The sequence below is a fragment of the Colobus angolensis genome, unplaced genomic scaffold, assembly GCF_000951035.1.
Source record: "Colobus angolensis palliatus isolate OR3802 unplaced genomic scaffold, Cang.pa_1.0 Scaffold99, whole genome shotgun sequence".
Classification (NCBI taxonomy): Eukaryota; Metazoa; Chordata; class Mammalia; order Primates; family Cercopithecidae; genus Colobus; species Colobus angolensis.
Genome location: NW_012123931.1, coordinates 4,829,632 through 4,856,091, shown reverse-complemented (window position 1 = coordinate 4,856,091; position 26,460 = coordinate 4,829,632). Strand labels below are relative to the sequence as shown.

Below are 26,460 nucleotides of genomic sequence, written 5' to 3'. Positions count from 1 at the left end.
GTAATATCACTGAACTGTACAGTTAAACATGGTTAAGATAGTTTTATATGTGTATCTTACCACAATTTTAAAAAAATTATGACACATTGACTGATTCAACAAATTAAATAGATGGTCCTTACAGACTCACTTAATGTATTTCTTTTTTTTGTTTTGTTTTGAGACGATCTCTGTTGCCCAAGGGAGTGCAGTGGCGCGATCTTGGCTCACTGCAAACTCCGCCTCCCGGGTTTAAGCAGTTCCCTGCCTCAGCCTCCTGAGTGGCTGGGATTACAGGTGCATGCCACCATGCCTGGCTAATTTTTGTGTTTTTAGTAGAGATGGGGTTTCACCATGTTGGCCAGGCTGGTCTTGAACTCCTGACCTCGTGATCCACCCACCTCAGCCTCCCAAAGTGCTGGGATTATAGGCGTAAGCCACTGCGCCTGGCCTATTGTATTTCTTAATAAGGAGTGGTGCACATATCCAAAGGCAAGGGGATTTCGGGGATTGAATTTGTTAGAAGATGTACCTAGCACCCGATCACAAACCTCCCTGCCCCATATTGCACTGGATATGCCTCTGAACTATGTGGTTGTTGTACTTTGCAGTGGTATTAATAGATTTGTATGATTAACCTTCTTTTTCCTGGCTCTCTCTTAAATAGTCCATTAGTGTTATCAGTAACTATCTTTTAAAAGAGTATTTTAAAATCTTTCTAGGAGTTTGCAACTCATTATATTTGTTTATAAGAAATTAACCCACACTTTCTTGTGCCATAGATGGGATTGCTGTTCTTCATTTTTTCATTAGTTCGTCACACAGACATGCCTGTTGAATGTCATTCTTGAGATACAGAGGTTTGTGACATAAACTTTGCTCTCAGGAATCTCACAGACTAGGCAGATACGATTCACAAGACAGGGTGGGAAGTGCTGTTACAAAGGTTGTGCACAAGATGCTGTAGGGACATAGAGGATCAGTATCTCTTTCAGGATGGGCCAGAGTATAAAGAAAGTCTTAGCAGAGGTAATGACTGGGTTAAACTTTATTTTAGCATATAAAAAATATTAAGAAACAGACAAATCCACAATTCTGATGAGAGACTTCAACACACCCCTCTCAATAGCAAATAGAAGAGCAGAGAAAAATCAGTAAAGATATAGAAGATGAAACAAAACAAAACAATAACTGACATACTGAACACTGTACCTAAAATGACAGAATTAACATTATTTTCAAGTACACATAGTATACATACAAAATTGAATAATTGTTGGCCTAAGCTGTGCTTGAGGAAATTCTGTAGTTGTACAAGCATGTGAGAAAAGATGTAAGAGTAAAAATCAAGGATTTAAACTTCTATCTCAAGCAGATTGTAAAAGAACAGTAAATCAAACCTAAGGAAAATAGAAGAGAAGAAATAAAGAACAGAAATAAGTGAATGTATAACAAAAGAAGAAAGAAATAAAGAACAGAATAAGTGAATGTATAACAAAAAATCCAGAAAGCCCAAAATTGGTACTATGGAAAGATAAGTAAAATTGATGAACCCTTACAAGGACTAGTTTCTTGAAATAGAGATATTACATCTTCTCTATATAGATACATATAGGAATGAAAAGGGGGATATCCCTGTAGAGCCTACAAACATTAAAAGAAGATTTTTTAACATCTTTATATCATGTATTTAATTGGATGAAATGCAAAAAATACAACTTACCAAAGCTAACAGAAGAAAGAATAGAAAATCTAAGTAGTAAAATGTATATAAAGGAAACTGTTTCTGTTATTTAAAACCTTTCCACAAAGAAAATCGTAGGCCCATGTAACTTGTCTGGTGAATTCTTTCAGATGTTTAATCCTTTCGGATTCTTGTAGATAATAGAAAAAGGGAATAGTTCCTAACTCAGATTGAACACATAAAATGGACAGTACATTACAATGAAGTGGGTTTATTTAAAGTATGCTAGGGTAGTTTAATATTTAAAAATCAATGTATTTCACCACATTGACAGGAAGTAGAAAAATTAGATGATCATTTTGATCATCTGATACGAATTTTTGGCTTAGTGGAAAAGGCCTTTTTCAAAGAATCTGCCTGTCCCTCCAGCCTCCTCTTTCTTCACTGTCATGTATACACACACTCCTTCTGCCATATATGGAATGGTTTGCACTTCCTGAGCCATGGCATGTTATTTCTTGCCTCTCTGCTTTCACATGCTTCTTTACTCAGTAACTTACACTTGTCCTTCAAGTCAGTTTAAGATTCTTGGAAGATGTTGCCAGCATAGTCTTTCCTCCCCATTTTTCCATTTTTATTGAGATATAATTTACATGTAACGAAAGGCATCTGGGTAACTACCACCACCACAATCAATATGTAGAATATTTGTATTATCCTTAAAAGGGTGCTCTTTCTTTGTAAATATTCCCTACATTGATCTATCTGCTTTATGTTAGTGTAGATTATATTTTGTGAGGTTTCATATAATCTAAACTATTAACTTTTTTGTCTGGCTTTTTTCACTCAGTATGTTTTTGAGATTCACCCATATTGTTGCTTGTATCTGTAATTCATTTTCTCTAATTGCTGAGTTGTATGCCACTATATGGATATACCACAAATTGTTTATCCAATACATATTCATGGACATTAGAGTTGCTTCTGGTTTTTATTTATTAAGAATAAAACTGTTATAAACATTAGTATTCAAGTTTTGTGTGGACATATTTTCATTTTCCCTAAGTAAGTACATAAGAGTTAAATTGCTCAGTAATATTGTAGGTATGTTCTTAACTATGTAAGAAACCACCAGACTGTTTTCCAAAGTGGTTGTACCATTGTACACACCAATCAGCAATGCATGAATGTTCTGTTTTATTCATATCCTCGGCAACAGTTGCTATTGTCAGTCTCTTTAATTTTAGCCATTCTGCTGGGTATTGTTGGTATCTCATGGTTTTAACTGATGTTCCTCTGATGAGTTATGTTGAGTATTTTTTAATGTGTTTATTGGCCATTAGTAGTATCTTCCTTTGTGAAGTGTCTGTTGAAATATTTTGCCTATTGAGTTGTCTATAAGAGATTTTATATATATATATGTTATATATATATATATTTATATATTCTGAATTCAAGTCCTTCATCAGATATGTGATAAAAGAAAAACTTAAGCCGAATTAAATTTAAAGGAGTTTAATTGAGCAATGAATGATTCATGAATCAGGCAGCCCCTAGAATCACAGTAGATTCAGACACTCCAGCACATGATGGAAGAAGATTTATAGACCAAAAAAAAAAGAGAGAAATGAGGTACAGAACAGCTGGATTGGTTACAGCTTAGCCTGTGCCTTACTTGAACACAGTTTGAACATTCAGCAGTGAATGAATGGTTTAAGTCTGGCCGCTGGGATTGGCCAAGACTTAGCTGTTGTTACAGGCACATACTACTAAGTTAGGTTTTCAGTTTTGTCTGCCTATTAAGCTAGGTTACAGTTCATCCACAAGGACACAAATATAGAAGTATGGAATCCTCAGGCCATATTTAGTTTGCTTTAACATATATATGTTGTGAGTATTTTTTCTTAATCTGTGGCTTGCTTTTTCATTTTCTTAACATTGCCTTTGGAAGAGCTGATACTTTAAATTTTATGACGTCTGATTTATGAAATGTTTCTTTTATGGTTCATACTTTTTGTGTCCTGTTTCTACCCCAGGGTGGCAAAGATTCTCTCCTATATTTTATTTTAGAAATTTTATAGTTTCAGCGAGTACATTTAGGTCTATGATTTATTTTCAGTTAATCTTTGTGTTTAATGTGAGGTAAGAGTCAAGGTTCCCTTCTCCCCAACTATGGATAATTTGATTGTCCCAGCACCGTTTTTTGAAGAGATTGTACTTCCTTCATTGAATTTTTGTGGCATTTTTATTGAAATCAGTTGACCTTGTACAATGGATCTTCAAAAAGTTCATAGAAAGTGTGTATTGTGAACTTTCTTTTTCTTTTTCTTTTTTTTTTTTTTGAGGCGGAGTCTCACTCTGTCGCCCAGGCTGGAGTGCAGTGGCACAATCACGGCTCACTGCAAGCTCCGCCTCCGGGGTTCACCCCATTCTCCTGCCTCAGCCTCCCGAGTAGCTGGGACTACAGGCGCCCGCCACCACGCCTGGCTAATTTTTTTGTATTTTTAGTAGAGACGAGGTTTCACCGTGTTAGCCAGGATGATCTCGATGTCCTGACCTCGTGATCCACCCATGTCAGCCTCCCAAAATGCTGGGATTACAGGCGTGAGCCACCGCGCCCAGCCCCAAGGATTTCGTGTTTTTTGCACCAAAATAAACATCTACTAACTTGTTATAACATGTCTGAACAGGCTCTAGTTTGAGGCACTAAGAAAGAGGAAACATCAGTTTGAAAGGGACCCCTGTTAGAGCAACATGGATTTTGCTAAAATTGAAGAAAGAACAAACATCACATTTATGGTGAAGCTTGGATGGAAGAAGAGTTAAATCAATGCTGCTTTATGAAAAGTTTATGGGGACAATGTTCCCAAAGAAATTGGCAGTTTACAAATGGATAACTCATTTTAAGAAAGGATGAGACAATGTTGAAGATAAAGCCCCTAGTGGCAGACCATCCACATCAGTTTGCAAGGAGAAAATGAATCTTGTTCTTGCCCTAATTGAAGAGGATCAATGATTAACAGTACAAACAACAGCCAGCATCATAGATATGTCAGTTGGTTCAGCTTACAGAATTTTCACTGAAAAATTAAAGTTGAACAAACTTTACCTTGATGAATACCAAAACTGTTGTGTCCAGATGAACTGCAGGCAAGAACAGAGCTTTCTTTTTCCTTTTCTTTCTTTTTTTTTTTGGAGACAGTCTCACTCTGCTGCCCAGGCTGGTGTGCAGTAGCGTGATCTTGGGTCACTGCAACTTTTGCCTCCTGGTTTGTAGTAATTCTTGTGCCTCAGCCTTCTGAGTAGCTGGGACTACAGGCACCAGCCACCATGCTAGGCTAATTTTTGTATTTTTGATAGAAATGGGTTTTTGCCATGTTGGCCAGACTGGTCTTGAACTCCTGGCTTCAATTGATCCACCTGCCTCAGCCTCCCAAAGTTCTGGGAATACAGGCATGAGCCACTGGGCCTGGCCTAAGAGCAGAGCTTTCAATGGAAATTTTTAACAAGTGGGATCTAGATCCCAAAGCATTTATTCAAAGAACTGCAACAGGAGATGAAACATGGCTTTACCAGTATGATCCTAAAGACAAAGCACAATCAAAGCAGTGGCTAGAAAGAGGTGGAAGTGGTCCAGTCAGAGCAAATGCAGATCAGTCAAGTGCAAAGGTCATGGCAATAGTTTTTTGGGATGCTCAAGGCATTTTGCTTGTTGACTTTCTCCAAAGAATGGTAACATCTGCTCATTATGAGTGTGTTTTGAGAAAATTAGCTAACATAGAAAAACTTGAGGAAAGCTTTACCAGAGAGTCCTTCACTACAACAGCACTCTTGTTCATTCTTTTCATCAAATGAGGGCAATTTTGTGAGAGTTTTGATGAGAAATCACTAGGCATTCACCTTACAGTCCTAGTTTGCCTCCTTCTGACCTCTTTTTGTTTCCTAATTTAAAAATCTGTAAAGGGTACCCATAATGTTAAAGAGATGGCATTGACATGCTTAATTTCCCAGGGTCCTCAGTTCTTTAGGGATGGACTAAATAGCTGGTATTGTTGCTTATAAAAATATCTTGAATTTGATGAAACTTATATTGAGCAAAGTTTATATTTTTTATCTTTTAATTTTTCCATGATCTTTAAGTCCCCTTGTATGTAAGTGTCTGTTTTTGGATTTTATTCTATCCCATGTATCTATATGTCTATTATGTCAAAACCATACTGTCTTGAGTACCCTAATTTTATAATTGTGTTGAAATTGATGGTGTAACTCCCCCATCTTTATCCTTTTTCAGGCTTATTTTGGCTATTCTATGTTCTTTGCATTTCCATATGAATTTTTAAGTCAGTTTGTTAATTTCTACAAATTTATGCAAGATTTTAACTGGGATTTCATTTAATCTGTGTATCAATTTGGGAACAACTGACATCTTAACAATATCATAATCTAATCTATGGACATGGTTGTCTTAGCTTGTGCTGCCATAGCAAAACGCCATAGGCTTGGAGGCTTAAACAACAGGAATTTGTTTTTCATGGTTCCGAAAAGTCCAGGAAGAAGGTGCAGGCCAATTTGGTTCTCTGGTAAGGGCTCTCCTCCTGGCTTGCAGAAGGCTGCCTTCTTACTGTGTCCTAACATGGTAAAGAGAGAGAGAGGAAGCAAACTCTCTGGTGTCTTTTCTTGTAAAGCCCCATCCTCATGACCTCATGTAAATCTGATTACTCCCAAAGACTCTCATCTCCACATACCATCACAGTGCGGTTTAGGACCTCAACAAATGAATTTTTTGGGGAACACCATTCAGTTCATAGCAATGGTCTGTTCCTCCACTTGTTTAGTTCTAATTTAATTTATTTCAATAGGGTTTTGTAGTTTTCAGTGTTCAAACGTTACATGTATTTTGGTAAATTCATTTTTAAGTGTTTTGTATTTTTCCATGCTACCATAAACAGCTTTAAAAAAACTTTGATCTCCAGTTTTTCTTTGCTAGTATGTAAAAATACAATTGGCTTTTGTATATTGACCTTGTATTCTGTGACTTTGCTAAATTCACTTACTAGTTCTACTAGCCCTTTCGTACACTTCATAAGACTTTCCCAAGTACACCATAATGCCTCTGGGAATATAAAGATAGTTGTACATGTTTATCTCTAATCTATATGCCTTTTCTTTTTCTTGGCTGATTATACTGACTACAGTGTGGAATACAAGAGGTGAGATTTGACTTCTTTGCTTGGTCCTATTGTTAGAAGGAAAGCATTCTGTCTTTTGCTAATAAGTGTGATATTAGATGTAGATTTTTCATAGGAGTTCTTTAGCAGGTTGAGAAAGTCTCCTATTCCCAGTTAGTTGAGATTTTTAAAAAAAATGAGTGGATGTTGAATTTTGTGAAAGGCTTTTCCCCATCTATTGAGATGATCATGATGTTTCTATTTTAGTCCATTAGTATGATGAATTAATTGATTTTTAAACATTAAACCAACTTTCCATTCCTGGCATAAATTCTACTTGGTTATGATACATTATGTTCTTCACATATTGCTGGATTTGGTTTTTAATATTTGTTAAGGACTTTTGGCATCTAGGAATACTGATCTGTAACTTTTTTTTTTTGTCTTTGGTTTTAGTATAGGATTGCATGATTTCCTCCTTAAATGTTTGATAGAATTCACCAGTGAAACCCATTTGAATCTGGAGTTTTCTTTGTTGGAAGGTTTTAAACTACACATTACAATTTTTAAATAGATAATGTATTTCTTTTGGATTCACTTTTGGTATTTTGTGTCATTCAAAACAGTTTTTTACTTCATCTAAGTTGTGAAATGTATTTGCATAAAGTTACTATTTGGTTTTTTTTTTTTTTTTTTGAGTCGGAATTTTGCTCTTGTTGCCCAGGCTGGAAGTGCAGTGGTGCAATCTCAGCCCACTGCAACCTTCACCTCCTGGGTTCAAGTGATTCTCCTGTTTCAACCTCCTGAATAGCTGGGATTACAGGCACGCACCACCACACCCAGCTAATTTTTTGTATTTTTAGTAGAGATGGGATTTCATCATGTTGACCAGATGGTCTCGAACTCCTGACCTCAGGTAATCCACCTGCCTCAGCCTCCTAAAGTGCAGGGATTACAGACATGAGCCACTGCAGCCAGCCAAGTTGTACTATTCTTACTATCTTTTTAGTGCCTATGGGATCTGTTGTGCCATCTTCTCTTTTATTCTTGTGAATTTGTGTCTTCTCACTTTTTATTCTTGATCAGTCTAGATAGAGATTGTTATTTTTTCAAAGGTCTGTATTTTTGTTTCATTAAATTTTGTTTTCTGTTTCATTTGCCTAAGCTGTATATTTATTTCCTTCTACTTATTTCTGGTTTAGTTTGTTATTTTCTAACTTCATACAGTGAAAGCTTGTATTATTGACTTTTTTCTAAGTATTTAAAATTATAAGCTTCCCTGTGAGTACTATTTTCACTATATGTCCCAATTTTTTTTCTATGTTGTATTTTCATTTTCATTGTTTAAAATATGTTTTATTTTGTGATTTTTTTTACCCATGGGTAATTTAACATTGTGTCATTTAATTTGTAAATATTTGGAGATTTTCCAGTTATCTTTATGTAATTTTTTTCTAATTTAATTCTGTTATGACCAGAAAGCCTACTCTATAGTATTTCATTCTTTTAAAAACCTACTCTATATTATTTCAGTCTTTATGCAAGGTATGCATATAGTATATCTTTTTGAATGTTTTATGTGCATTTGAAAAGAATATGTATTCTGCTGCTGATGATAGGTATTCTATGAATGTCAGATTAATTTGGTTGATTGTGTTGTGTTCCATATTCCTAATGTTATTCAGTCTACAAGTTCTGTCCATTACTGAAAAAGGAGTTTTGAGATTTCCAATTCTAATTGTAGATTTATTTCTCCTTTTAATTACGTTGGTTTTTGCTTCATGTATTTTGAATAGCTGTTATTGGGTACATGCACATTCGGGATTATTACGTTTTCTTGATGAATTTAATCCTTTATCCTAATGAGATGTTCCTTTTTATCTCTGGTAACGATCCTTTACCTGACATATGTTTGTCTGAGATTGATATAGCCATTCCAGTTTTCTTATGATTAGAGTTTAAATGCCATATCTTTTTGTATATTTTTGTTTTATCTGTTTCTTTACATTCAAAATGAATTTCTTCTAGATAGAATATCGTCTGATCTTGCTTTTAAAATCTATCCTGACAACCTCTTTTTAGTGTTTAGACCATTTGCATTTAATGTGATTTCCTGTGTAAGTTTAAATCTGCCATCTCATTTTCTGTTTATCACATCTATTTTTTTGTTTGTTTCTTTTTCCCTCTTTTCCTTACTTTTGGGTTAATTCAGTGTTTTTTAGGATTCCATTTCAGTTTCACAGTTGGTTTATTAGCTACTCCTCCTTTGTCACCACCCACCATGGCTGCTGTAGGGTTAACAATATACGTCTTTAACTTAGCACAGTCTGTCTTCAAATATGCCACTTCCTGTGTAATGTAGGAAACTTAACAATAGTGTACTTCCATTTGTCCCCTGGACAAATGTGCTACTGTTGTCATGTAGAGCATATTCATGAAATAGCTTCTTAAACACACTTTTCTGCTAATTTTATCATCTCTTAAATTTCTGAGTTTGTTTCTGTTGACTCATTTTTCTCAAGGCTACTAGTCATTGTTGCTGGTTTTTCATATATCTAGTACTTCTTGATCAGATGTCAGATATTGTGACTTGTACATTGCTGAGTGCTCACTTTTGTTGTATTCCTTTAAAGAGCACAGAATTTATTTCAAGCAAGTAGTTAAGTTACTAATAATCAGTTTGACCGTTTTGAAGCTTATTTTTAATATCTTTTAAGGTAGATCTAGAGTAGTCTTTACTCTAAAGCTGATTTAGCAATACTCCTGATGCATTTTTTTTTTTAATAGAGATAGAGTCTCATTATGTTGCCCAGGCTAGTCATGAACCCTTGGCCTCAAGCAATCCTCCCATCTTGGGCTTCCAAAGTACTGGGACTATAGGTGTAAGCCACCGCATCTGGCCCTCATGTACGTTTTCTGCTGAATGTCCTGTGTATTCAATGAAGTCTCTCTACTCTAGCTAGTTGTAACTTAAACATTCCCAGACCTGTGGAATTCTAGGACTGTTTGACTTACACTTCCTGGTGATTCTTATTTTTCTAGAAGTTGTTCTTGCTCAGTCTTACAGTATTTCATTCTGCGTATGTACAGATAGCTATTCAGCCAGAGATTCAAGGAATGCATATGCAGGTTTCTAAAGCTCTTCCTCTGTATTGTCTTCCTCTCTTGAGTACCCTGCCTGGAAAACTGCAGCACCTGGCCTACCTGACCTCTGTCTCTTTCTTCTCAACTCATTGGGATTGCAGGCTCTGTTTGGATTTCCATTCTCTGAGCCAAAGTCTGGAAATTAATTTTAGGAAAAAAGCCTGGGTGATGGTAGGGCTCACTTTATTTGTCTCCCTTTTATCAGATATCACAGTTCTGTACTGTCTATTTTCTACTGTCTGCAAATAGTTGCTTCCAATAGTTTTGTCTAGTTTTCCAGTTGTTTATAATAGGAGTATAAATTTTGGCTCTCTTATTCCCTGTTGATCAGAAATGACATCATAGCTTTTGAATTTTCTCACATCTCCCTATAAAAATAGACAGGTCAAACAGGGCTGCAAAACTAAAGACCCATGGATAGCATCTACAACTAAAACTAGATGGCTAGGCATTCCTGTGACCTTCCAAATATGAGTGGATGGAGCTAAATCACTGACAGCTTGAAGGCCTTTGTGATGTCGTTATCTACACAGGAAAAAAAGAAAAAAAAGGAAGGCAGTTCAACTTCTGATACCTTGAGATTACTAAAGCTATATCAAAAGGACAGAGCCAACTTGAAAAGGTCCCCATAGCTAAAGAGAGGTAATGTAAGGATCAATAACTGCAAAGGATTGAAACAGCAATTATATTTAAATTTATAAGTTTCAAATGACATTTAAAAAACCCCTTATCATAATCTTTGGAGGATACTAGAGAACCACCTCATTATTTTGAAAGCTGGCAAATATAAGAAATGAGGTGAGCATGTATCCCACCTTTCCTATTTTTACCTAGTATAACAAAATAGTTGATGAGGCAAAATTCCTTTTTTGAGATGTATTCCATCTCATAAAGAATGAATGAAAAAATTTAAAAATCGCCATTTTGCAACCCCAGATGAATTAATGAGTCTAGACAGTGATTATCAATGGCTGCTAATATCACAAAAAGAACAATAAAAAACCATTATGTACCTACTACGGAATCACATACCTGTCACTTAGGAAGTAATCTTATAAAATCTCAGGAAAAAAAAAAAAATCCAACCTGAATCTGCAAGCTTCTTGATGTACCACTTTTTGAGAATTATAAGACAGAGTTACATATTAAAACACACCATGGAGATACAAAAACAAAATTTAGTAAGGGGACTTTAGGACAGGGGTTAGCACACAATGTATGGGACATATCTGGCCCATTGCCTGTTTTCATATGACTTTTGAGCCAAGAATAGTTTTTACATTTTTAAATGGTTGAAAAAATTCAGAAGAATATTTTGTGAGATATGAAATTTCTATGAAGTTCCAATTGCAGCATTCATAAAAAACTTTTGTTGGAACACAGCCATGCTCATTTGTTTATGTATTGTCTGTGGCTGCTTTCATGCTGCAAGGGCAGAGTTGAGTAGGCACAGGAGTCTATACAATCTAAAATGCCAAAATGTTTACCCACTGGCCCTTAACAACAACAACAAAAAATTGTCAATCCCTAATCTAGAGGACTAATGACCCAGCTTCTTTAACAAAACAATTCCAAGAAAAGGAAAAATCAGTAAGACTTAAGAGACAATCAAGTATCACAATATGTGGACCTTATTTGGATCCCTATTCAAAACACAATGTTTAAAAAACCAAGATCATCAGGAAAATGTGAACAGCAACAAAGATACTTGATGATATTAAGGAATTGTTAATTTTTAAAGGTGTGATGATTTTGTGATTATATTTTAAGAGGTCCTTCCTTAGCTTTTAATTTTTTTATTTATTTTTATTTTTGTTTTATTTTTATTTTTTTGAAACAGAGCCTCCCTCTGTCTCCCAGGCGGGAGTGCAGTGGCACGATCTCGGCTCACTGCAAGCTCTGCCTCCCGGGTTCATGCCATTCTCCTGCCTCAGCCTCCCAGCAGCTGGGACTACAGGAGCCTGCCACCACGCCCAGCTAATGTTTTTTTTTTTTTTTTTTCTTTTTGTATTTTTAGTAGAGATGGGGTTTCACCATATTAGCCAGGATGGTCTCGATCTCCTGACCTTGTGATCCACCCGCCTCGGCCTCCCAAAGTGCTGGGATTACAGGCATAAGCCTGGGATTACAGGATTACGCCCGGCCGTTCCTTAGCTTTTTAGAGATAGATTCTGAAATATATTCAGATACTTGGATTTGCTTCAGAATAATCCAGGGAGATGGGAGTTATTGAGTGTGGATGTAAGTAAAATAAGATTGGCCATGTTATGAAAAATTGTGATTGGAAGATGGGTGCATAGTGTGATGGCTCATCATACTGTTTTACTATTTTCTCTAGCTTTGAATGTTTGAAAACTTAGAAATAAGTTTAAAAAATCAGTTCAAAGGCCATGTCCTCTGGGCCTAGTAATCGAATGCCTCTTTTCTGTGCTTCTGTAGAATCAAGGAACTTAACCAGATTAATTATTATTGGGTGGTTATTTGTTTAATTTCCCCTGGACTCCCAGCTCCTTGAGGGCAGGGACCATTTGACTTTGATCTGTAGTGTCAGTTATAGGACATAGCACATAATCTGGTACATACTTCTGAAACAAAAATAGTGACTTTTCATGGCATACCATGATTTCTAGATGATAAAAATTCTAAAACACAGTCGTCCTTTTTTTGACATTATTTATTTTTATTTACTTTACTCCTTCCAAATAGCCTATAGTTCAGCATGAAACCAAACTGGTTATATAGCTTTTATAAATCAGGTAAAATATAACTCCAAAATAAAGTAAGTTATAGAATGGGCATCTTAATTTGAGCTGTCTCAGTCTGAGACATGATATTATTTAAGTGTGGAATAGGTACTTAGAAGTAAGGCAGGTATTTCTTCTCCAAGCACAATATTGTATGTTTCTGAATATTGCAAAAATATCCATATTCAACCCTAAGATCAAAATCTAATCAGCTACAAATTATTTCTATCTACCTTATTATTCCCTTTTGTTAGCTTAATACCTTAATTATTAGTTTAATAACCTAACTACTGGTTATGATTATTGAAAGCTTAATTTTTGCCTGGGTGTAGTGGCTTAAGCCTATAATCCCATCACTTTGGGAGGCCCAGTCTGGAAGATTGCTTGAGATCAGCCTGTACAACATAGTGAGACCCCATCTCTACAAGAAATTTTAAAATTAGCTGGGCATGGTGGTGCATGCCTGTGGTCCCAGCTATTCAGGAGGCGGAGGTGGGAGGATTGCTTGAGCCCAGGAGATCAAGGCTGCAGTGGGCTATTATCACACCACTGCACTCCATCCTTGGCAACAGAGCAAAACCCTGTCTCCAGAAAAAAGAAAAAGTAATTTTAGAAAGCCCAATCTTTTGCTTTGTTTTCCCTCTTCACATTGTTGCCTTCATATCTGTAGCAATTCTCTTATCATGGATTTTTTTTTTTTTTTGGTCTGTTTTCAGTGTAATTTGATCCTCACAAACTGAGCTCCAGGATAGTGAGTCAGAAACACAACCCTGAAGCTTAAGCCAGGGTCTAATTTTTAAATAAATCACCTGGCACCAAAACACCTTATCACATTCATCAAGAAGACCTTTTGGTGTTCTGGGCTTGGGGACAAGGTGGATTGTCAAATGATTAGTCATCAAGTTATTTTTGTAACCTTACTCTCCTATGCTGTTTTCCTCTGAATCAGGGTTTTTATAGCAGGTGTGAACATTTATAATTGTCATTTTCATAAAAATAAAATGCTGTTTTCTTCAAAGCATTTACAAAATCATAACGGGAAGATTTTAAAGCTAGTTTACCTAGCAAAATGCCAGTGACACCCCATGATATTCTCCTGGCTTCCTTGCCCAAACTGGTAGGTGAAGTCAGAACTGAGGGGTGCCTGAGGTACTAATGGAACTAGCTCAATGACAGAGTCAACAGCAAGGGAAACAGACTCAGTAGGGTTAAGGGCACAGCTAGTTTTTCCCACCATCTTTGGACTTCCGATTGTGTACATCTTATCTCTACATCCATTTTCTTAGGTACTTTCCTCCCTTCCCTTGATGGCTTCATTTTTATCTCTATGGCAAGTCTTCATTATGTATGATAACAGGGGCCACGGAGAGCATGGATGACCACAATTTAGAAATGCGCTTCATAACTTATAATGCATGAAAACCAAAGCTTGAGATCCTCTTTATATGAAGTGTAGTGTGGCGCCCCACCTTGGTATCATGTGGCATTCTGGCCACTGCCCCTCAGGAAGGCTGTGCCAGAACTGGGAAAATTAAGGGATGGGTCAAAGTGCGATAGGAAGAAATGGGGGTGTCAACCACGTGTCAGAAATTGGCCCTCTTTCATTCAACAGACATGCTGGGCACAAAGATGAATGTACCCCAGTTTTTGATCTCATGAAGTTTGCAGTGAGGTGTAGGGGCTACAAAAAGAAGACAGGGTAGAAGCAACAGCCAACCATTGCAGGGCACAGCACCTCCTGCTGCTGGATTCCATGCAGATTTGACAGCCCTTATTTCTACTCCATCCCTGTGCATCACCTGACACAGTTGACAAGTTTCTCTGCTGGAAACTCTCACCGCTCTTAGCTTCCACATTACTCTGTCCTGGACATTCATTCTTGGTTTTGGCTCTTGTTCTTTTTTCTGATGGTAAATTAGCATTTCCTAGAGTTCTTCACTCTTGCCCATCCCACCCAGTGCTATCAATTCTGAACCTCAATTTTTCTACCTCAGCACTTTCCTGGATTATGACAGACTCTCATCAGTTAACAGTAACTTCCTTTGGCAGTGATTCTTGACTTGGTGGGGGAACAGTATCCAAAGCTCCAGTAGCAGAAGCTCCCTGGGTGATTTTGACACATTTCCCCCTCCTCTTGGATAGATTCTGTCTTATATTTTAACCCCTAGCACGGTGGCCAGCTGTGGTAGGAGCTCAGTGATGTTAACTGCGTGTTTAATGGCAGTAAGCACAGGATGCTATGAGAATGCAGAACAGGTCACTTAATTGTGAGAAAGTCAGGAAAAGCTACAGAGAAGCTATCAGTTGAGCTAAACTGAATTTTCTAGATGGATAAGCCTTAAAGAGATTCAAACAGGTGGGTTTTCATAGCAAGGCAGATCAGTTATTGAAATTTATGTATGGCAAGTGGTTAGACACACAGGCTTCTTTACTAAATCTCAGCATTAGGAGAAAAGAACTCTTTCTGAACTTTGAACAAGATTAGCATAAGTCAAATAAAAGTAAGATGTTCTATATCATTGGACAGGTAATCGATTTGTGGTCATCACTGCTCCCAAGAAATGATACTGGTCCTGGTATGAAATAGTCTAATTAATTTTTAAAAATAATTTCAACTGTCATTTTAGATTCAGGGGTACATGTGCAGGTTCGTTACCTGAGTGTATGGTGTGATGCTGAGGTTTGGGATATAAATGATCCCATCACCCAGGTAGGGAGCATAGTACCCAGTAGACAGTCTTTTAATTTTCATAAAGAGTTTCATTTATTCACTCAATAAACTTACTGAAGCACCTTCTAGTGTTGAGCACTATAATAGGTGCTCTATATTCATCAGTGAGCAAAACAAACAGCCCCTTCCCTCGTGGGGCGTATAGTCTAGTGAAAAAATAGACATTAAGGAAATCACCACAAACACACAGAATGATGAATGCTATGAGAGAAAGTGGATTGTTAAGGGAAAGTACAACAGGGTCACCTAGTTGAGATTAGGCAAGAAGTGAACAATGATCAGAGGTTAATTAGGCAAAAAAAAAAAAAAAAATAGAGGGAAGAGGCAGAGAGAAGAGATGTAGGAAACTCCAGGGCAAAATTGTTTGAATAAATTGATGAAGAGTCATAAAGCGGCTCAACTAAGAGTTGCTGCTGAGGAGGAAGGGCACACCCCTTCTCAGGTCCTGCTTCTGCCTCTTCCTTGAGTTCATGCCATATTGTAGTGGGTATCCCCCATCAACTCCAGCGACAGTGGTCTCCTTGCAGGTTCCCAGACAGGCTATGCTGTTTCATGCCTTTTAAAAATTGTGGTAAAAAACATGCAACATGAAATGTACCCTCATTTGAAGTGTTCAGTACAGTATTGTTAACTATAAGCACAGTGTTGTCCAGCACAAATCTAAGCATTATGCATAACGTAAGCATTGAGCATAGCATTAAGCAATAATGTTGTCCAGCACAAATGTTTGCATAAATTTTCTCACATACATGCATAAGAAGCTTACACAGCTCAAAAATCAGAGCAATGTTAAAAAAGCATAGAGAAAGCTTTTATTCCCACCCCTGCCCCATCTGCACTGTTCGCCTTCACTCCCTGCAAATGGTTATTAGCCTCTTGTGTATTAGTCCTCCAGTTCTTTATGTAAAGAATATACATTGTTCTATCTTATTAAAAAAAAAAGTAGCATGTGATGGACATTGTTATGTAGCTTGCTTTTTTACCTAACAATATGTGTTAGAGTTCAGTTTATATAAAGCTGCACTGTCCAAGAAGGTCAGTAGGAGTCATATGTGGCTGTGGAGCACTTGAAATGTGGCAGGTGCAACTAAAAATGGAATTTTAAATTTTATTTAATTTAAATTTAGGTTTAAAAAATGAAAGTGAAAAATATCTTCCTGTTAATCTCAACTTTATTGTTTTAATAGGACTACATTTCACTTTAACCATTGAAAATCCAACATCCAAATTGAGACATGGTATAAGTGTAAAACACACACTGGATTTCAAAGACAGTACAAAAAAATGCAAACTGTCTCATTAATGTTTACATTGTTTATAATCTAGTCATCAATTTGTTCAATGTTTTTTCATATAATTGGTTAAATAAATATTAAAACCAATTCTGCCTATTTCTGTTTTTTTAAAGTGATACTAGAAAACTTCAAATTACATATGTAGCTCAAATTGTGTTTCTTCTGGACAGTGCTGATACATAACATTTACTACTTTTTACACCTGTATAGTATTCCATTGTATAGAGTACCACAATTTACTTAACCAATCCACCTTTGATGCATATTTCAGTTGTTTCCAATCTTCTGTTAGAAAAAAAAAAGCAGAAATGCTTACCCTTCTCCATGCATCACTTCATACATGTGCAGGTTGATCTGTAAAATGAATTCCCGGCATTGGGATTGCTGGGTCCAAATGTAAATACATTTGTAATTTTGATATTGCCAAATTGCCCTCCATAAGCACTGTACCAATTTGCACTCCCACCAGCAATGTGTGTGCCAGTTTCCTCATATATTGCCACTCGAAACTACAATTAACTGTATTTTTGGATGTAATAATCAATATTTCTTTTTGCTAATTCTGAAAAGGTTTTAAGAAATCATAAATGGTTTGCCTAACTTCTTTTTCCATTTGAGAAAAAAAAAAAATCCGGATACCAATAAAATACTTAGAATTAGCATTTCAGAACTGACTTTTTTTTTTTGAGACGGAGTCTCGCTCTGTTGCCCAGGCTGGAGTGCAGTGGCGCAGTCTCGGCTCACTGCAACCTCTGCCTCCTGGGTTCACACCATTCTCCTGCCTCAGCCTCCCGAGTAGCTCGGACTACAGGCACCTGCCACCACACCCGGCTAATTTTTTAATTTTTATTATTATTATTTTTTTAATTAAAGCATCAAAGAAGTAACCCTCACTGTCTCCCAGGTTGTAAATTTCTGTGAAAGTTGCAACTTTCATCATACTGAGATTTAAGCACAGAGATTTTGTGAGGGTTCAGATGAACAAGGGACTACATTTTCTTCTGTTTTTTAAGAGTTGGGGATTTCTCAGATTACTCCAGCAGCCTTCCCTAGCTATGGTGGACTAACATTTAAGGGTAGACTGGCAGTTCGCATGCAGTTTTTGCGTGTTGTAAGTTAATTTCCTGGATTGGCTTTACTGTATGCTAAACATATTCTAACTCAGTGGGTTGCTTAACTGAGGAAACGCACTGACAACATAACTGGCACTTAAGAGCTGCCATAATCATCAGATAGTTCATTCCACTGACTTCATTAGTAAATGGGAGATAAAGTTTATCTTTTCACTTTATGGATCTAACTGTTGTCTCTCATTTGAGACTTGTGTGACCTCTACTGCCCTCTTTGCCTTTTTTTGTTTTTTCAGATGGAAATGAAGTAAACATTCAGTATCCAAAAGCAAAATGCTTTAAATTTTCCATTCATAGGAATCTGAAAGTAAGATTTTTGTGAAGAGAATTCTTATTATGGAGTTAGAGATATGCCAGATAAGTTAATAAATCAGTATAATGGAATCCTTGATTTGGGGGGATATAAAATAATATTTTGGCAAATTCTAGAGGCATTTTATATCAAATATGACTATGGACACTTAACTCTCTTTAGTATTGTATTGATTTTCAACATAAAAAGATTAAGAAAAAAAGTTGTCTTTATGTTCCTCGTGCAGGAAAAGCACCAGGACATTGAGGACTTAGTATAAGGGTCATCCTTGGCAACTGGTTGTATTGAGTCATTGCTACTATGTTTGAGTTACACAATAAATAAATATACAACTTTCTAACAGGAAGTAGCTGCAGCCACAGCTATTCTTCATATTTTTGCTTCTCTTGCTAATTTTTGCCTAATTATTTTGTTTTAGGAAGGGTTTTCACTCATTGGTAGCAAGGACTGGTTGAAGATTGTAAGACGCATGGATTGTCTCTTGTTTGGAACAACGATAAAGGCAAGATTTAAGCTAATGATCATACTCTTCTCATCTTCTATGTGTGTATGTTGGGGAGGTGTTTGGGAGCATCTCTTGGTAGGTGACATGTACTGGGAAGAATACAAATGTTTAAGAAAGGTTTTTACTATGAGCAAAACATGAAACAAGGACCGTAGAGAGGCAGAAGCCTCATTAGTAGGAAGACATTGCTAAGGAGTCAGGCTCTAATGGATTTATCAATATGCTTCTGATGGAGCTGTGCAGCCATTCTCTGTCCCCCAAGCACAAATCGGAAGGAGGTGGAGTGCATCATTTGTCTTGCTATTTGGATGTTTAAAAAGGTGTATATTTTCAAATGATTCAGTGAATATGTATTTTCATTTTTTCTAATATTAAAAAAATTCTCTTTTGCTTGCTTTCTAGCTGTATTAAGTGTAAAGAATGATCCTCATCAAAGAAACATGCATATTAATCACCTGGATCATTTTCCTTCAAAAATAACTATGAAAACCAATCTGTTAACATTCACGGAGTAGATAATATTGAAATTTAAGTGAAAGATACTAATTTTTGAGGGACTCAGACTCTGAGAGTTAGACGATTATCTAGTGGAAGGGTATTAACCTGGGGTACACAGACCCCAGAGTCCCCATAGAATTCAGGGGGTCCATGAACTTCTATGGATTTTCACTGACCTCTAATTGAAATTTATCATTTCCTTCCACTATGAATGTAGGCCAGCAGACCACAGTAGTTTTAGAACTTCTCACCAATGGAAATCACAGACACTTTCATATCACAGTTCAGTTGTATCTGACATCTCAAATGTTTATGCTCATCACTACCTGAAAATTAAGGTGTTTGTTAGTCCTACTAGATCTTTATTATCAAATACATTAATAAAGAAGCATATACATTAGTTCACAAATTAGCGCCTTAATATTGTAATAAACAAATTCAGTATAATTGATTTCTTTGTAAACTTGTGTATTTTGTGTGATTAAAAACATTGCTCTGAGTCCACTGGCTTACCAGATTGTCGCAGGGGTCTGGAGCACACACTCCAAAATGTTGAAGAACCCCTGTTTTGTTTCCCATATAAGGAAAGTGACTTAGGCCAATAGCCCAGGTTATGACTAGCTATCAGAGAACCAGGCTGTGGCTGCCTTTTGATCTTTGGACTTAGCTCCAGACCATATCATACTGAATGAATGTATAGATCTCTGAAAAAGTTATACCATGCTATATGTTTCATGTTTGAGTTTTAAATTTTTCTAAATATACATTATTACTAAAATTTTAAACTAACTACAAAGAGCAAAATAAAAATCAACCATAATTTGACCACTCAAAAATAATTATTAATATTCTGAAGGTTTTACTAAGCATATATACTGTATCAGTTAGGATTGTGTTCAGATGCATGTAAGAGAAAAACCAACTATAATGGCCTAAAAAACCAGATTTCCTTTTTTTCACTTAAAAGGAAATCTAGGCTGGGCATGGTGGCTCATGCCTGTAATCCCAGTACTTTGGGAGGCCAAGACAGGAGGATCACCTGAGGTCAGGAGTTCAAGACCAGCCTGTACAACATGGTGAAACCCCATCCTTACTAAAAATACAAAAATTAGCCGGGGGTGGTGGTAGGTGCCTGTAATCCCAGCTACTTGGGAGGCTGAGACGAGAGAATTGCTTAAACCTAGGAGGCAGAGGTTGTAGTGAGCCAAGATCACACCACTACACTCCAGCCTGGGCGACAGAGCGAGCGAGACTCTGTCTCCAAAAAAAATCTAGAAACAGGCAGTTGTTAGTATCATCCAGCAACTCAACAGTGTCCACGTTGGTATCTCTGTAACTCTCCTGGCTGCTCCCTCTTGGGTGCAGAATGGTTGCTGCAGCTCTACTGTATTTCTATTGAAGGAAGGTCAGCATCACCTGGCCCTTTTATAAGGAAAGCATCCACTTTCCTATACAGCTTTCCACCACCCACAACTCCCAGAAGATGCCTGCTTATGTGTCATGGACCAGTGTAATATGGCTGTCCCGAACTGCAAAGATTAGGAAAACGAGCGTTTGACATTTCCAGCCCCTCTTGTGGATTGGCTTGTGCTAACTGAGTGTCAACCATATAGATAATTTATAAAATGGGGATTGTAGTACTTTGTATCCTGTTCTTTTTATTAGGAACATTATACCAAGTCATTAATCTCTGAAAACACTCATAATGGCTTGGTAGCATGTTATTGTTTGGATGCACTAGGGTTTAACTCATCACTAATTTTTCACTATTGTAAAAATGTTCTGATCTTCATAAGGATTTATTTACAGGATTCTTTACTTAGAAGTCCCAGATGTATACACTTTTTTTTTTTAATTTATAAATTTGCCCTCCCAATAGGTTGTCCCTGCTTCTACTGTACTGGTAATGTGTAAGAATGTTCATTTATCCAAATCCTCTCCAACATGGTGATACAATTTAAATTCAAAAACTAGTTTCTAATTTGACAGGCAGAAATGAGCATATTCCTTTAATTTGCATTTCTTATTAAAACTGATGAGAATGGTAATGTGACATTTGTATTTCTTCTGTGAATCACCTGTCTACTTCTTTTGCCTAGTTTTTCTCTTCTTCAAACTATGTATAATTTGTGTAGTTGTATAATTTTATATATTTGTGTATATACCATATGTATAGATTTTTTAAACATTTAAAGCTAGGAACCATTTGCCTGCTATTGTGAATGTGTTTTTTTTTTTTTTTTTTTTTTTTTGAGATGGCATTTTGCTCATTGCCCAGGCTAGAGTGCAATGGCACGATCTCAGCTCACTGCAACCTTCACCTCCTGGGTTCAAGTGATTCCCTTGCCTCAGCATCCCGAGTAGCTGGGATTACAGGCATGCGCTACTACACCCAGCTCATTTTGTATTTTTAGGAGAGACGAGGTTTCTCCATGTTGGTCAGGCTGGTCTGAAACTCCCGACCTCAGGTGATCTGCCCGCCTCGGCCTCCCGAAGTGCTGGGATTACAGGCATGAGCCTCCACGCCCAGCTGTAAATGGTATTCTTTATCCCAAATATATTTCCAGCTAGTTACTATTGGATTTTTTTCTGAATTAAATTTAACCTCCTTACTAAACTTTAATTAACTGTTTGTTTTTTTAATTTCTAGGAAAGTGTTTTTATAATTTACAATTCTATTTCTTTCCAGTGATTTATATTTTTTATTACTTTCCCTACCTCACCGAATTGTCTAGATCTCCCAGAACACTGTAATCGTAGGGTTATAGTATCTTTGACATCTTCCTGACTTGCATGGGAAGTAGTGTTTACACATTAATTCCATCTCTGGCTGTTAACTGGATTTTTTTTTTTTTTTTTTTTTTTGAGAAGAGTCTCGCTCTGTTACCCAGGCTGGAGCACAGTGTTGTGATCTCCACTCACTGCAGCCTCGACCTTCAGGGCTCAAGCAATCCTCCCACCCCATCCTCCTGAGTAATTAGGACCACAGGAATGTGCCACCATGCCTAGCTAATGGTCGGATATTCTTTATCATGTAAGGGAAATCTCTTTCAATTATAGTTTATTTAATGCCTTTATCAGGATTACATATCATTTTATCAAATGCTTTTTGACAAGTATTAAGATCATGGGTTTTTTTCCTCCTTTGATCTATTGACTTCATGTAATATATTGACATTGAAGCCAACAGAGTCTTCTTTTTCCCTACCTGGTAAAGAGTATCTTTGGTGCTTCGTGCCTTGGATAACTTTTAGTTTTCAAGTATTATGCCAAAACGCTATTATTGACAAATGGAAGAAGTAAAATTTTCATTCCTTTTCTAGCAATTTAATATAATAAATTCTATGAGTAGTAAGCATTATATTTCTTTTCTCTCTGAACTGAAATAAGTAGGTTGAATAAATTCTGCCTACTTATAAGTAGGCTTCCCTTTTTCCAGCAATTCTGATCAAATAGGTTCTGGCTAATGGGCTAACAGTAGACATGTAATTCCTTATCTTAAGGGCACTTTGGCTCAAAGAAGTAAACACAAACAACCGCTGTCCTCTTTACTTCTCACTCCAGCAACTCACTGAGGAGTTTTTAAAATGATTTCATCTAGCTAAGGCTTTGAGTATTGCCTTTTAGTTTCAAAGCAAAGAATCAAATAAAATGCTGAAGTACCTTCTCTGGTTAAGACCTTTTTCTGTACTTCCTCCCACATTTTCTATAGTAGAGGAATTCACAATAAGTGGTGGGGAAAACTGCTTCATTTGGGGTCTTAGTGGTAATGGAAAATTTCGTACCCATCTGGGTGATGAATCTAAAACCAGAGGGAAAATCCACTGGGTTTGTGTGAGGCCTCTAGTGTCTCTTCGGCTCTCTATGTCGTGTTAACTGGGCTCCACATCTTCCGGGGCGTGACGATGCCTTGGAACACCTACTGTGGAGCCTGTGGCCTAAGCATCATCCTGTATGGAGATGTTATTCATACCTGTGAGCCAGCACTTGGTAGGCCTAATCCCTTCCAGAAAGTGAAGCCTTGATTTTCTTGTGAGTACACATAGATAAGTGAAAAGAGATGAGCAATTATCCTTAAATTTGCTTCCTTGAGTCCGTATTAGTTGTTATAACTTGAAATTAAGTGTTCTGAAGGAGGGTAGATACAACTTTACATGTAAGCCACCACTTAAGATACAGTAATTATAAGCCCATCTTCTTAGGTGATAGAAACTAGCGACTGTGTATTTGGCGAAGTTTGTGATTGTTGGTATACTTGAGAACTTTTCACTTCACAGCAAGAAGCTCTTTCTGACTTTTGATTATGGCATAAAAATAAATCTCATCAAGACGTTCAATCATTAGCAGTCCCTCTGGTTAATCCAATGGAAAGTTTTCCATTATGGTAACCTATGGCACTGAGGATATAGGATGGAGATACAACTAATTTTCAGATTTTTCCTGATGTACCTGGGTTTTATCTTGGATCCACATGCGTTGAAGTAGTATTTCTGGCTTTAGATGATAAGCTTAAATTCTGAAATTTTTACAGAAGCAAACATGGAACAAGACTTCAGTTAGGCTATTAGACATGTAACCTACTCTGTTGCTTTTTTGGAGTTACACTCCAAAAAAACTCTAGCTATCCAAACTGATTCTTATATACATTCACATATAGACACCTGTAGACTTATATAACTGGTCTCAGGTTTTTGCCCTGCTTGTATGCTTAGTGTCTGTTTGTGCATACAGCTTTTTAAAGCTAGCTATGAAGTACAGTTGCTGATGTCACTGTCAAAAGATTAGATAATCGCAGAATCCTAATAGCTAATATAAGGGTACTTCATATAGATGTCTTCATATAGAGTCTGTTGGAAACAGCTAAACAACTGTAAATAAGAAATCAGCTTAATTTCACAAAAGAAGATTCATAGTAGTAGTATAGACTGAATGTATAGGCCTCTTATCAGTTCTTTTCCCTTCCTCAGGGAAGGTTAGCTTTCAGTGACTCTTGATAATTTGGGGATTATCCATCGAAGAGGAAAATAACTAAGGGTATGAATAGGTAACACACTAAAAGAAAAAATACAAATGACCAATAAGCATAAGAAAGATAGTCAACCTCACTTGTTATCAAAGAAATGAAATTTTAAAAAAACTATGTTAACCTAGCATGTTGACAAAAATTTAAAAAAAGAATCTTCAGTGTTGGAGGGAAATGGGCACATAGATTCTTGGTGGGAGTAAATCAGCCCTGTCTGGCCACAGGGGAGTTAGGCATTATATACCAAAATATGAATTACATACATCCTTTGACCCAACAAGTCTGCTTTTAGGCATGTATACACAAAGATGTATGTATAAGAGTGCTTGTCAAAGCTTTGTGGTTTATAATAGGAACAAAGGCTGGAAATAACCTATATGTTCATCCATAGGGGGCCAGTTAAATAAAGGAATACTCTTCAGCCATTGAAAGTAATGAAGTATATACTTCTATTTTTATATATTTGATGTTAAATTAAAAATTATGTTATGGAACAGCAATGAATTTTATATACCTACACACACAATATATAACCTATAAAAATACATTTATCAGTGAACTCATTTTCCACAAAGATGTCAAGAACATACCCTGAGGGAAAAGACAGTCTCTTCAATAAAGAGTTCTGGGAAACTGATATCTATGTGCAGAAGGGTGAAACTAGATTCCCATCTTTCACCATATACAAAAATGAAATAAAAATGGATTAAATACTTAAAGACCTCAAACTAAGAAAACTACTACAAGAAAACATTGGGGAAACTCTCCAGGATGTTGGTCTGGGCAAAAATTTCTTGCGTAATACCCTACAAACATAGACAACAAAAGCAAAAATGGACAAAGGGGATTGCTTTAAGTTAAAAACCTTCTGCACAGCAAAGGAAATGATCAACCAAGTGAAGAGACAACCCACAGAATGGGAGAAAATATTTGCAAACTGCCCATATAACAAGGGATTAATAACCAGAATGTATAAGGAGCTCAAACAACTCAATAGGGAAAAAAACTAATAATCTGATTTAAAAATGGGCAAAAGATTTGAATAGACATTTCTCAAAAATCAGACATAACAAATGGCAAACAGGTATATGAAAAGGTGCTCAACATCACTGATCATCAGAGAAATGCAAATCACAACTACAATGCGATATCATCTCACTCCAGTTAAAATGGCTTTTATCCAAAAGACAGGCAATAACAAATGCAGGAGAGGATGTGGCGAAAAGGGGACCCTCCTACATGGTTTGTGGGAATGTAAATTAGTACAACCATTATGGAGAACAGTTTTGAGGTTCCTCAAAAAACTAAAAGTAGAGCTACCGTATGATCCAGCAATACTACTGCTGTATATATACCCAAAAGAAAGCATATCAGGATATCTGCACCCCCATGTTTGTTGCAGCACTATTCACTATAGCCAAGATTTGGAAGCAACCTAAGTGTTCATCAGCAGATGAATGGATAAAGAAAATGTGGTACATATACACAGTGGAGTACTGTTCAGCCATAAAAAAGAATGAGACGCTGGGATAACTGGCTAGCCATACACAGAAAATTGAAACTGGAAGGGTCCTTACACCATAAACAAAAATTAACTCAAGATGGATTAAAGACTTAAATGTAAAACCAAAAGCTATAAAATGCTGGAAGACAACCTAGGCAATACCATCCAGGACACAGGCATAGGCAAAGATTTCGTGACAAAGACGCCAGAAGCAAGTGCAACAAAAGCAAAAGTTGACAAATAGGATTTAATTAAATCAAAGAGCTATGCACAGCAAAAGAAACTATCAACAAAGTAAACACAAAACCTACAGAAGAGGAGAACATTTTTGCAAACTATGCATATGACAAAGGTCTAATATCCAGCACCTACAAGAAACTTAAATTTACAAGAAAAAACCTCCATAAGAAAGTGGGAAAAGGACGTGAATAGACACTTTCTTTTTTCTTCTGTTTTTTTTTGAGATGGAGGCTCGCTGTTGCCAGGCTGGAGTGCAATGGCACGCTCTTGGCTCACTGCAACCTCTGCCTTCTGGGTTCAAGTGATTCTCCTGCCTCAGCCTCCTGAATAGCTGGGACTAGAGGCATGTGCCACCGTGCCCAGCTAATTTTTGTATTTTTACTAGAGACAGGGTTTCACCATGTTGGCCAGGATGGCCTCGATCTCTTGACCTTGTGATCCTCCTGCCTCGGCCTCCCAAAGAGCTGGGATTACAGGCGTGAGCCACTGTGCCTGGCTGAAT

The 26,460-nt window shown here is 36.8% G+C and overlaps 1 protein-coding gene across 1 annotated transcript in view; it reads left to right on the top strand.

Moving 5' to 3' along the window:
- REC114 (REC114 meiotic recombination protein) overlaps positions 1–26,460 on the top strand; it is a 123,731-nt gene that overhangs the window by 85,734 nt on the left and 11,537 nt on the right. The window contains exon 3 of the mRNA XM_011932969.1: positions 18,607–18,690. Within this exon, the coding sequence (XP_011788359.1) occupies positions 18,607–18,690 (84 nt within the window). The remainder of the gene's footprint in view (positions 1–18,606; positions 18,691–26,460) is intronic.